At 34.2% G+C, this 13,233-nt stretch overlaps 1 protein-coding gene across 9 annotated transcripts in view; it reads left to right on the forward strand.

The window, feature by feature from the left end:
• LOC105477589 (Cbl proto-oncogene B) overlaps positions 1 to 13,233 on the forward strand; it is a 214,659-nt gene that overhangs the window by 112,888 nt on the left and 88,538 nt on the right. For 8 of the 9 annotated variants that reach the window (XM_071092487.1, XM_071092490.1, XM_071092491.1 and 5 more), the window contains 2 exons: positions 4,435 to 4,591; positions 9,980 to 10,101. In XM_071092487.1, coding sequence (XP_070948588.1) covers positions 4,435 to 4,591; positions 9,980 to 10,101 — 279 coding nt within the window. Of the gene's footprint in view, positions 1 to 4,434; positions 4,592 to 6,203; positions 6,414 to 9,979; positions 10,102 to 13,233 lie in introns of those variants that run through there. The other variant, XM_071092494.1, reaches the window with a different exon arrangement.

Consider the following 13,233-nt stretch of genomic DNA (forward strand, 5'->3'; position numbering starts at 1 on the left):
GTAGCCAATATAAGAAAGATAACTGATACTTTATATCAATTTTGTATTCAGCAACCATGTTCAATTTTCTTATTTCCTATAGTTTAATCTGTAAAATTTTTGTATTTTCTACACATAAAGCTATGTCATAAGCAGATACTGCTTTGTGTTTTTCATTGATTCTTCTACAATTACATATATTTAAAAGTTTTAGTACATCTTCTATTCTTTTAGTACACCAGAGCATATTAGACATATAAAAAGTTAAAAACCGTGTACAAATTCAGAAAATATATTTTTAAAATCACTTATAATCCCTTCCACCACAATCCGGTTATTAAATTTGTGGTATCTCCAGACATTATAGTTTAACATTGGATCATAAAGGACAAAATTTTAAAAATACTGTTTCCATTTAGTAATATCCCAATAACACTTTTTCATGACAATAAATATTTTTCTGCACAAAATTGTTACTAGTGAATATATTTATTTTCAAATATTTTGTCTTATAAACAACACTGCATTTCAAAGATTTGTGGATGGGCCTTTGGCTGCTGTATATTTTTTGGACATAATTTCCTTAGGTGAAATCCCTGGAAGTTGATGTTCTTAGTTATAATGTATAGGCTTTTGAAATTTGTTTCCCAATTGCCTTCTAGAAGTGCTGTGTAAATTCTCATTCACACCAGTAGTATACAAAATTCCTGTTTGCAAACACCCTAGCTTCTGTTGATATTCACCCTGTATTGTATGAAATGTTTTTTGTTTTTCCTATCAGTTGAAACTAAAACTTTTAACCTTTTACGAACTAGTGGTTTAATGAAAATGTTTTACCTTTTTTTAAAAAAAAAATCATCCTCCTCACACTTTCTATTTTCCATTCCTCTTACCTTTTTCTTAAAATTGCAGGATTTTCAAATTAGAATATCTAATACACTTCTCCACATTTACACAGGAGAAAACCAGCCTGGAAGATTAAGTGATCTGTCCACTACTGACCAGCTGACACCTTTCCAGATTTATTTCCCTGCATCTGATTAATCCCATTTTCTTTGAAAGGATACTGTTTTTCAAGACTTTAAAGAGGATTACTATTGTTTTTTTGGTAGACAGGCTAGAACTCATTATCTAATAACAGGATTATAACGTAGTCTTATTTATCATATTCTTATGTCTCATGACATTATATGAACAGAACTATCACTTTAACAAAAAGTCATCAATAGATTTCTGTATAATAGATAAATAGTAGTAAGCCATCAATAAATAGCAGTTCTTACTCTTATTTGAAATAAAAAGATCCTGAAATTATATTATTACTCATATAATTATATGTGTATTCTATTCTTTGTAGATTGACAATTACTTATACTTTTCCACTGTATTTTAAAAGCAATTCAGCCTGCAACTTAAGTGGTTTATAATTGTAAGGGTCAACTAGAACATATTGAAAGGTTTTTGGATTAGTGAAAACTTGGAGTTTAGTTGGCTCTTTCATTTCTCTCTCTCTCTCTCTCTCTCTCTCTCTCTCTCTCTCTCTCTCTCTCTGTCTGTCTCTGTCTCTGTCTCTTCCCTTTACTTCTTCCCAGGTCTCTGCCAGCACCCTGAAATTTCTACATTTGTAAAACAATTTGCCATTAATATTTTCTCTCATTAATATTTTCTCTCATATTAGAGATAATTGCTTCATCTCTAAAGGAAGAGGTAGTAGAAACCGCTGTCTTTTTGCAGAAGTTTAAATAGAAGTGTGAAAATTCATGCTCTCTGGGTTCCCTTCCTCCCATACACCTCAAAAAAGAATGGTAGCCACTTAGTCTTAAGAAAGTTTAGAGCCTTAGTGCAACAGTTGAGAATAATCTAATTTTTGTTTGTTTTTAAAGACTATGTTGTTATACTCTGTATCTATTCTTCATTCTTGAAATCCCCTTCCCCCTACCTCTGTTCCCCACCCCCACCTCCTACACAATAATGGGTGTTTTGCTGAGGTGATCAAAGGAGGGGTATCTGTTGTGCAAACATTCACATATGAAAAGTTAACAAAATAATGCCCTGGCTTCCTAATCCCTATTACTACCACTAATTAAGATTCCAGTGAATGCCTCTTTGGGTTTGAGGTTTATCACGAGTAATCTGACAAAGTTTCATTTACACAAGTACTGTGGAAATGTAACTTGTCCTTTTGTAAATTGTTATTATGAAGGGGTACATAAGACCAAAATTTTCTTAAGTTCATACATCTCGTATAACTGGCTCTGGGAAATCACTAGGTGCTCAAAAGAATTATGAATTGAATTCACTGTACATACTAGATTAGAATCATTTTTATAGTAACAGATGTGGAAGGTGTCTGTTTGGCCTTTTTTAAAAAAACTTTTTATATGTTATACACAAAATAAATATTTACAGTTTGACCACTTTACGTTGTATACTTTATATACGAAACAAAATGCTTTAACTTCTTCATACAAAAAATAAAATTTATACTGTTCTGAAGTCACGGGTTCTCTGATCATATTTTTTTTACTCTGAGTATCATGATCCATGTCCCTTTTGTGTTCTGAGTATTTGAAACTTTAATTTGGAAAAGAAAAATGTACTTCTTAGACATTGGTTTCATGGTAATTATAATGAAGCTGGACATAATTGCATATTTATACTTCATTGTAAATCAACAGCTCCCTAATATTCTTAAAAGTGTTCCTTGTGTTTTTAAAACAGCAGCATTTTGTTAACCTTAATCAGAGCCTGACGTGTGTTTCTTCTAAATGGCATCTGATGTGGTATCTCTCCTCAGTTCTCTGTGGTTTCCTGTTTTTTTCATACATAGAGAAAAACTTTTTGAGGTATGAAGCCTCATATTTTTCTTTTAATGGTACCTCAAACCTAAACTCTCTTATAAATTATACAGCATAGTGTTGTCAATCTGTCTCACCATTAATTTATGCCACTTCCCACAGACTGTTTCTCTGGAATCCCTCCAGCCCTTGCTGTGTATCCATCACCCAGCTTGCATGTCCTTATATACCCCACTCTAGATTCTTTAGCATTACAGGTTTTACTTCTATCCCTAAAGTGTGTTCTTCAAAGGCAAAGATGTTATCTTTATTTCTATAATTGTATTTCCCCAACAGTGCCTTGTTTTAGCAATGAGTAGATATAGTAGGCTCTCTAAGTGTTGTCTCTAGAGCAGCAGCAGCAGCTGCAGGGAACATTTTATAGCTGTCAATGTTCAGGCCCCACCCCAGTGCTACTGAAACATAGTATCTTGGGTTGAGGATCAGGCTATGTTAACAAGCCTCAGATAATTTGGATGCATGCTGAAGTTTGACAACCACTGCTGCAGAAAATTACTGAATATCAAGTTGTACCTTTATGGTGATATCTCATTGAGTGGATTGATACAGAATGGGGCCAGGCACAATTTAGTTTATTCTGCCTGATTCTTGTATTTCAGAGATACTAGTAAAGAAAACCTAAGATTTAAATATTTACTATCTTATAAGAGGATGCTATCTTATAAGAGGGGCGGCTTTTATGCTATTCTGTTGTAAAAATTGTAGTTTAAATTTTAAAAACTGAATGATTTCTTTCTTCTGCCAAGTTAGGAATAGGCATTATTCTGAAGCAGGAAGGTTAACTAAGAAATGCATCCTGGGTGTCACTAATTTTCATGGTGGGAAAGAGGGTAGGTCAGTTGGAAACTGGTCAGATGGGGAGAGGTCGAGAGACGTTTCCCTAGTTACCATTCTGTGCTCTTCTAAGTTTTTTGGATCATGTAACTGTATTACATGTTAAAATTTTGTTGAATGATATTTAGTCAAAATACAGTAATAAATAAATGTTGAATAAACTCCCATGATATAACCATTGTGGTTGGTTTAAAAAATTAAGTTTTTCTTTTGTATTAATATGAAAAGTTAGATAACATATGCTTTTCATCTCTGCAGAAAACATCAAGGTTGTGGCAGAAATGTCTTGATGGCTTTCCATCTTAGTCTTCTTGAATTGGCTAATACATATTACTCATTTGTGCAATGAATAAAGGATGTATATTATATGGATCCATCATCTTATGACTGTTTTTAGAAAATGAGAATTAAATCTTGATTCATTATTAAATAACCTTGTATACACACATGAAGAGGTCATGACACATAAGACTTTGACCTAATACCTTTTTTTAGATGTGTTTCTATAGCTATCTTGATAGCCTAGAAATGTTTGAGAGAAAATTAATTTAAATTTTTGTCTTATTCTTAGCAAATGCAAAATAATTGAGTTAAACGGAACCCACTACATTTGTTCTGAAATATGAACAGTATTCTCAAATATTTGTCTGGTAGTACAAATACAATTATATTAATTTTATTATTGAATTTTGCTGCTTCAAAGGGAGGTATTTCTTAAATGACACTTGATTCAATTATTTCCCTTTTTTTCCACCTTGCACAGAACTATCGTACCATGGAAAGTATTCAGACAGTGCCTTCATGAGGTCCACCAGATTAGCTCTGGCCTGGAAGCAATGGCTCTAAAATCAACAATTGATTTAACTTGCAATGATTACATTTCAGTTTTTGAATTTGATATTTTTACCAGGCTGTTTCAGGTAAGTTTATACTTGCTTAGTCTATCCATTCCCTTCCTCTCTCCCTTTCTTTTCTCTCTGTTTCTCTCTCTCTTACACACATATAAACAAACATATGGAAAATAGTGTCATTACTATTAGTCTGTAATTTTATTGGTATGTTTGGTCATTGCTAAAAGTTTAGAGTGAGCCATTTGGCTTAAGTTTGGAGTATCGGATGCTGTGAGCCTGGTGGCTGCTTGTCAGCTTTGAGAGGATCCATCCAAAAGAGCTTTGTTTTAAACTCTCTACTTAGTTTCCTCACTTTATTTTGTTGATGTTTTAGCACAATGATGGATAGAATGCAACAACTGCAGGTGGGCATTTTCCAGCTAGATCTAAAATCTTTCCCTTTGCCTTCTGCGTTTATTAGGTTAAAAGAGAAATAGTAAACTTAGAAATACCAGACTGTTCTGTATAGAACAGAACTTGTGTCCTGTACTTATTTTATAAATTGCTTTGCACATTCAACCATGTGTAACGAACAGTTTTCAGTGTCAATAAATATTCTTCATAAGTTCCTATGTCATATTCATTCAAAATAGTATGTCAGTATTAACAAAGCTCTCTTTTGAAAAATTTAGATTTTTACCTGCATTTTCTCTAGTGTAAACAACTTTAAGATGAACATTTTTGTTATGCTTATTGTTTTTCCTTTTAAATTATCCTCCATAATTGTTTTCACATAGCACATTAGAAGAATGTAGCATTATATGGATGCTATCATTTTCTTCTTTTGCATGCCTTAATGGAATTACCTTAAACATGAAGACTTGAAATTTGTGTTTTGAGTTTGCCTCTGCCACTAAAATGTATATCATCTATGGGTTTCAGTTCAAGTAGTCACAAAATAAAAATTTTCTGCTTAACATTTTTATGATTTAGTAACATAAATTATATAGTAAATGAGGTAAGTTGATCAGACTGGGCTTACTTATATTCTGATACAATTTTTTATTTTAATCTGAAGTAAAATTTATTCTCTTTGAAACATGCTTTCAACAAATATCAGAGTATAATGTTGGTTTCATGTTTTTCATGTTACATGAACTTTACTTCTCTGATCTTTAATTCTGCTTGGCACTAGCTAGCAAGGATTGGATGACTAGTTTATGTAATAAAAACCACATTGCACAGGATTAGCTTTTAATTTATGAAGGAACCCATTAATAGAAGAGAGATTAACTCCTGTCAACAATACATATAGGATGTGAAACCATGTCTCTACTAAAAATGCAAAAAATTAGCTGGACGTGGTGGTGGTGGGCGCCTGTAGCCCCAGCTACTTGGGAGGCTGAAGCAGGAGAATGGTGTGAACCCAGGAGGTGGAACTTGCAGTGAGCCGAGATCACACCACTGCATCCAGCCTGGGCGACAGAGCGAAACTCCGTCTCAAAAAAAAAAAAAAATATATAGGATATATTTCATTGTATTACAATTTCAGAATCATAATTCTACCTTGTATATAGGGTAAGCAATTAGATAAATCACTGATGAAAGTGTGCTTTTGATTATTTTAAATTTTTGAGTTCATGATTATTCCCTTGGTGTATATTATAGTTTGACAGTTTACGTTTTTCAAAGATTTTAAGATCTATTTTAGAAAAAAAAGTTATCTGATATTGGTCATTTTATAATGGAACCTCTCCTTTCTTTAAAGGTTTCTGATAATTTTACAGACTATCTTATTTATTTAACATGATACAAAGAGATTCTAAATAGTAGGAGCTTTGCTTCTTCACCTTGTCAAGGAAGAGAGTAAAAGTAATCTTCCTACATTAAACCTAACTGCTCATTCTAGGAAGTGAGTATATTTTTGTGGTGAGCCTGGATGACTTTTTACTGTGGGTATTAAATGCTAGAATTCCCTGGCGTTATATATTGAAAGTATGAGGGCAACTTAATGTTGGTTAAACACTTACCTAAACTGCTATTTAATATGTGGACATATTTTCTTATAAGCTGTTTTACTTTAAAATAGCACAAGTCAGCCTTGATACTCTAAGGAATATATATCTTATTTACTTTCACTGGGATGGGAAAAGAAAGGGCTATTTTTAAGTCAAGCTACTGTGAAAAGTTTTAGATCGTAAAATGAAAATCTTACCTGGGCCAGGGAATTCCTAATCATTTTAAAAATGTGATTACAGAAGGAGCTGAAGAACTCTTGTTTAGCCCCTGTGTATTTCTGAGATTCATCATTTGTTTATTTCTATACTCCAATCAAATGCTTTGAATATAATCGTATGTGTGCCTTAAAATATGATAAAATTGGTTCTGTGTATAGAGAAGTAGATGGTTTAACTTTTGCTGATCTTTTTATACAACTTTAAAAATTAAGTGATTTTCTTAAATGTATTCATTAAATCCTTACATTTATATATTACGTATGAACATATGTTTTGCTAATACTGTGTGACTGCAGGAACATACATTCAGTTATAGCCATGATATTAGTAGTTAATTGGCAGTGACTTCTTCTGACTGCAAATTATTGAGAGTGGGATATTTAGCAGAATGGGAACTGAAGGTGAGCAAGGTACACTTTTAGAATTTGGGGTCTGAAGTAGAGAAACTAGCAGAAGGTTTTTAAGAAGGAGCCAGCGGGGGGCAGGAGATGAAGTTGAGAATTACAGAGGGAATGAAAGAAGTAAAAAGGTTTGCTTCCTCTTGGCTTTCATTCTTACATGCAGGCAGAACCTGAACAAATACTTGGGAGTCACTGGAGGGATCTTACTGTGGTCACCTTCCTCATTTCCTCCTCTTCCTTATTTCCTTTTCTTTATCCTTCTCTTTTCTCTCAAAGTCACTTAGAGATGCTGGAATCGGCACATGCTACTGTCCTGGAAAGGAATTATAGGGATTTTGCTTCTCTCTTCCTTCTCCCTGGGGCTGTTGTTCTCCTTTTCTTCTGTATCCCCACTATTAGAAAAAATGGGGTCACTGAGAAATGGGGCACTAAATTTGGGGGTAGCAGGATAAGGATGGAGTATTTAGTAGAATATCCTAGTGACTGTGGAATATGTAGCATCAATGGAATAGTGAGGAAAATCAAAGAAGAGGAAAGTCCTCAGTTGTAGCAAAGAATTAAAGAGAGTATCTAGGCAGACCAGCCGAGGACCCTCTTCCAACTTAAGCTATAAGTCAGTAACTGGCTCTTCTTGAAAATAGTAGCATTTGAGAGAATGGAGGGACTTGTCTCCTTTATTCACTTCATTAATTTCTATAGTCATTTAAAATATCTAGATAATTTTATGTTCTTATATACGAAAAAATTTCTTTAATCTGAAAAGCAAAATAAAAAAAATATATTCTCCAAAACACTTTGTTTTGCCTTTTTTAAGCCAGTAGTCATCGAAATACTTTAAAAATAAAAAGCACATAAGTACTGCATGTTTCTGTTTTGAGTGGGCTGCATACAAGAAAAACAATACACAGACTCATTCTATTACATAAATATTTTTGCAATTAGAAGCTGGCCCTCTGGGTTATGTACTAAGAAATGGTTGCTAAATACTGTAGCAGTTGGCTCAAAACACCAATTCAATTTTTTTACTTATATTTTGATCTGTGCATTGGTGCTCTATAAAGTTCAGCATTTTTTTTCAACCACTCTTCCACTAATTTGTGTGGACTTTAATGGAAGTGACCCAAATATTTGTTTGATATTTCTTTCATCCTTGTCCTTTATAGATGGGTAGAACAAAACAAAACAAAAACTAGGGTCTAGAATAACAGTTATCGCTCAGTTTTTAAAAATACATACTGACATTTTCTAAGTAATGTTTAATGCAATTTTTTAGTCATGCATTAGGGAGAAAATTAAAAACATGCATTTTTTTCAGCCTCTCATATTATTATTCTCTAGAGCGCCTTTCTTGCCCAATTAGGTATTTTAGTGTGATGGGGAAATACCCCGAAGATTTTTCTTGTTATGTTGAAAAAGGCTAAAAACTTTATTATTACTAAATCATTCTTTGTTATCCTCATCTCAAGGGTTATAATCCTTGAAGAATTCTGACTTATAAATTTGTAACTTGCTTAACAATAATGAGGAACAAGTCTCAAAACAAACAAAAGCAGGAACTTTTACCAGTAATCATGTCTAGAATAACTGTTTAACAGCTTTAACATGGCAACGTAAAAATACTTTGTTTTTTTTCTTTTATGTAGAAGATTTAATAATCTGGCACATCAGATAGAGTATGCTGCCAGTTCCTTGGAATAAATGTAGCTTCAGCCTTAAAAAAATTACAGAGATGATTCATCCACACCCTTGAGTAAAGTTGTCTATCACTGCCTGCCTTTTTTCTCTTGCCCTGGTAGCTGGACATACAACCAATCAGATTAAAGAGAGAATGATGCAATGGTACAAACCAAATACTTATGCGAAAGGTTTTGTTTTTATGTAACTCACTTTTAAACCCTAAACCTTTCCTAAGTTTATAGTTAGGTAAAGTTAAGCCAGATGTGACTACAGTAGTGTTAACACTAGCCTTTTACACAAGTCACTAGAGGATCTGTTCGGTGACATTGATCCTTGGCTGATTACTGTTATCTGATGCTGCAGTGGTCCTGGCATCCCATGGGCAAGCAAGACAGGCATGTTCCTTGTCCTTATGTAGCTTATGGTTAATGTGTAACCTTTGCCAAGTCATGTAAGTTCTATGATATGGTTTCTTACTCTGTAAAATGAAGCAGTTGTTAACGAAACAGACATACACGGAGGTGAGGAATATGGCAAGAGGTAACAGTTTTAAATATGCTGGTCAGAGAAGGCTTCATTGAGGAAGTGACATTTGGAGACAGGAATGAGATGGATATTTGGGGGAAGAAAATTCAAGTAAAGGCATCGGCAAATACAAAGACTCTAAGAGGAAAGAGGGCATTTGTGTTCAAGACAATAGCAGGCTGGAGAAGATGCAGAAAGTGGGAGAGTTACAGCAGATGGAGACAAAAAGGGGAACTGCTGGGGATCAAACCCTATAAAGTCCTTCTAAGCAATATATGAGGACTTTGGCTTTTATTCAAAGTTAGAAGGCTTTGAACAGAAGAATTATTTCATTTATGTTTTAAAATGGTCACAAGTGCTGTAGTGAGAATAGACTGTGTAGAGAAGAGATTTTGTGGTTTTCTTTTTTCTTCTCCGTATTCTCTTCCTGAAAAATCTGTTTTCTGCCTAATCATATTTCTCTAAAGAACAATAGACTTGAATGTCTGCTGGTAGGTAACAAAAGTTGACCTAAACCACATAAGGTCAGATTAACTTAAAATATCCAAGATAATGTTAAATGTATTAAATGATGGTTCAGTATGTAATCAATATTTGATATTCTCTAGATAATCTCTTTTAATTTATTTATTTTTTAGCCTTGGGGCTCTATTTTGCGGAATTGGAATTTCTTAGCTGTGACACATCCAGGTTACATGGCATTTCTCACGTATGATGAAGTTAAAGCACGACTACAGAAATACAGCACCAAACCCGGAAGGTAAGACTTTTTAGCAGTAATATTATGTGAGATATCCAAAGATGAAAATTCTCCATGGTTTGTTCCTAAGTTAGTCAGCAACACCCACTGATGGCATGCTTGGGAGGGGGCTAGAAAAGCTAAAAGACCAAAATGGTGCTTCTTAATCTAATCCTTTAAATTGATACATTGTGCTTACTCTGAAACTTGGTATTCATAAAGTGAAAGGGGATGTGGTCTCCTTTCTGTTTTCATGATATCTGTGTTTATGTGCAAAATTGTATGTATATATTTGAATACTTGAATACTGTGCTAAAGAACAAATAAATGGAACAGTCTTATGTTCGTTACTTTGGGGTATTTTAAAGACATTCATTTAAGTTCTCTGATAAATACAAGTACATATACGTGCACCTGAACACATAAATATAAATGTAAGTTTATGAACAAATAAATGTATGTACATAGCATATATAGACCTATTGTTATAATCAAAACCAATTTCGTGTCCTTGAAAACTTTTTTCATAATGCCTTATGTTTTATTGTAGCCTCAGAATTTATATTTTATTTTCCAAATGATGAAACTAAATGAACCTTGGAGAGGTCGGTCAGCCCCTGTGGCTTTGGCCAAGAAATTACACCTTATTAATGGCAAATCGGGGTCCAGAAAATCTCTCTCTTCCATGGTTCAGTGCATTTTCCCATGTATTTCATCTAAAAATTCATTAGGCACATAGTAAGCATTTGTGCTATGGCAGGCAGTATGCTGAGTACAGCAATAGGGATATTAGAGACCTGCTTGTCAGAATCCTCACATTTCAGATGCTATTCCAGTATTCATTAGTGCACTGATTTTCATATAGAGAACATTTCATTTTAGGGATGAATTTGGTGGCGGTTTTTAAGTGTACCTTTTTTTTTCTAGTATCATTTTTATTTGATTTGTGCTGTATATAATGTTTGTACTTTAAAACATTTTTGTTTTGTTTTGCTTTGTTTTTGAGATGGAGTCTTGCTCTGTCGCCAGGCTGGAGTGCAATGGCGCGATCTCCGTTCACTGCAACCTTCGACTCCCTGGTTCGAGCGATTCTTCTGCCTCAGCCTCCCAAGTAGCTGGGATTACAGGCATGTGCCACCATGCCTAGCTAATTTTCGTATTTTTAGTAGAGACGGGGTTTCACCACGTTGTCCAGGATGGTCTTGATCTCCTGACCTCGTGATCTGCCCGCCTTAGTTTCCCGAAGTGCTGGGATTACAGGTGTGAGCCACCACGCCCGGCCAAAACATTTTTTTTTTAGTACAAGCCAATAGTGCTGATTTTTTGTTCTCTGTCATAATGAAACTTTCCATGTTTTTGTCTTTTTAAGAATTTATATAGTATATTTGAAAAAGAAGCCAGTGAGTACAAAAACAGTTTGGCTTCCACTGAAATCTTCCATTTAGACTAAGGAGAGTTAGTTCTCATTGTGACCATGAGAGCAGATCAGTTATTTTGCATGTTGACAATGTTTTAGATGAATGATTTTGTTTCATGCAACAATCTCTTATGACCAGATTTTTCCATAATTTTTACTCTCTTGAATGACGTCATATGAAGTATCTTTCTTGCGCTTGGAGTATGATTTGAAAAATGTGTGGTGGTTGGAATTATGCAATCATAGAAACTTAACATGTGAGTTATTTGATAAATTATCTTGTCCAATCATAGAAATAATGAGGAAACTGAGGCCTTTATTTTTGGTTTTGTTTACTTGTTCAATATCATGGAGAACATGAATTACAATGTTGAGAAAAACAGCCAGATCTCATTACTATTTGGAAAAGTTCTCTTAATAAAAAACTACTGCCCTCTGCTAAGAATATTTGTCATAAGACCCACCAGTAAACTTATCTTCAAATGCGTACAGTATATACCTTTTATACAGCTTTTTTGTGTATCAATCATACATTAAAAAACTAGAATAGTGTCCTCTGAAAAAAAAATCTTTGTTTCCTTCCTAACTTGCCATGTAATGATTTTTGCTATTAAATTTTAGGTAGCTAATGATGAAATAAATAATATATAACAAATTATAATGTGTAAAGTATGATGTGGGTACTAAAGATATGTTTAGGAAAACACCCTTAATGAATAAAAAAAAATTGTAACAAATATTTGCTTTGGAGAATATCTGCGTTTAACTTTTTTTTTTTTTTTTAATCTTGGAAAGTATTTCGTGTCTTTGACTTCATAGTATAGAAAACAATTGGATTTACTTCAGGGACATTTTGGCTCCTTAGGTTGTGCTTTATTATTAGGGATCCATCTGACAAAATATGAATTACGGGGTGAAGGTAGTGACATTTGGGAATCTAAGTGAAATATTCATTAGGTGGCTTTTTAGGTGATAAGAGTGGCATTGAACCCTAAACCACCTCGTCAACATGAAAGATACCTCAGTTGTGTGTGTGTGTGTGTGTGTGTGTGTGTATGTGTGTGTGTGTGTGTGTGTGTATGTATATATTTTTTTTTTTTTTTTGAAACAGTCTCACTGTGTTCACCCCAGGCAGGAGTGCAGTGGTACCATCTTGGCTCACTGTAAGCTCCACCTCCTGGGTTCAAATGATTCTCATGCCTCAGCCTCCTGAGTAGCTGGGACTACAGGCATGTACCATCATGTCTTGCCAATTTTTTTTTTTTTTTTTTTTTTTTTGTATTTTTATTGGAGACGGGGTTTTGCCATGTTGGCCACGCTGGTCTCGAACTCTTGGTGTCAAATAATCCACCTGGCCCAGCCTCCCAACGTGCTGGGGTTACAGATGTGAGCCACCACACCTACCCCTAATTTGATTAAATTAAGCATGCTGTTTAAGAGAGCAGGGTGCTAAAAATAAGCCAAAAATTCACTTGAGGTTGGGAAGGGGTAGCCACAAGCCAAAGGGTCAGCAGCAAATTAAATGGGATAGGAAAAAGGTGCATGAGAGGAAGAAATTGTTCTAAAATGCTTGGCTCTTACCAGATTGCTGGTATTACTATCTCTTATATACATGAATTGCTTGAACCTTCTGTGTAGTAATGAGTTTTAGAAACACCATCCCAAAACAATGTTTAGAGCAATAGAAAAGGACATGAATTAAAAATCTGAGCAATTTCACAAGTATGTATTTCAGT

Source organism: Macaca nemestrina, chromosome 2, assembly GCF_043159975.1.
Source record: "Macaca nemestrina isolate mMacNem1 chromosome 2, mMacNem.hap1, whole genome shotgun sequence".
Taxonomy (NCBI): Eukaryota; Metazoa; Chordata; class Mammalia; order Primates; family Cercopithecidae; genus Macaca; species Macaca nemestrina.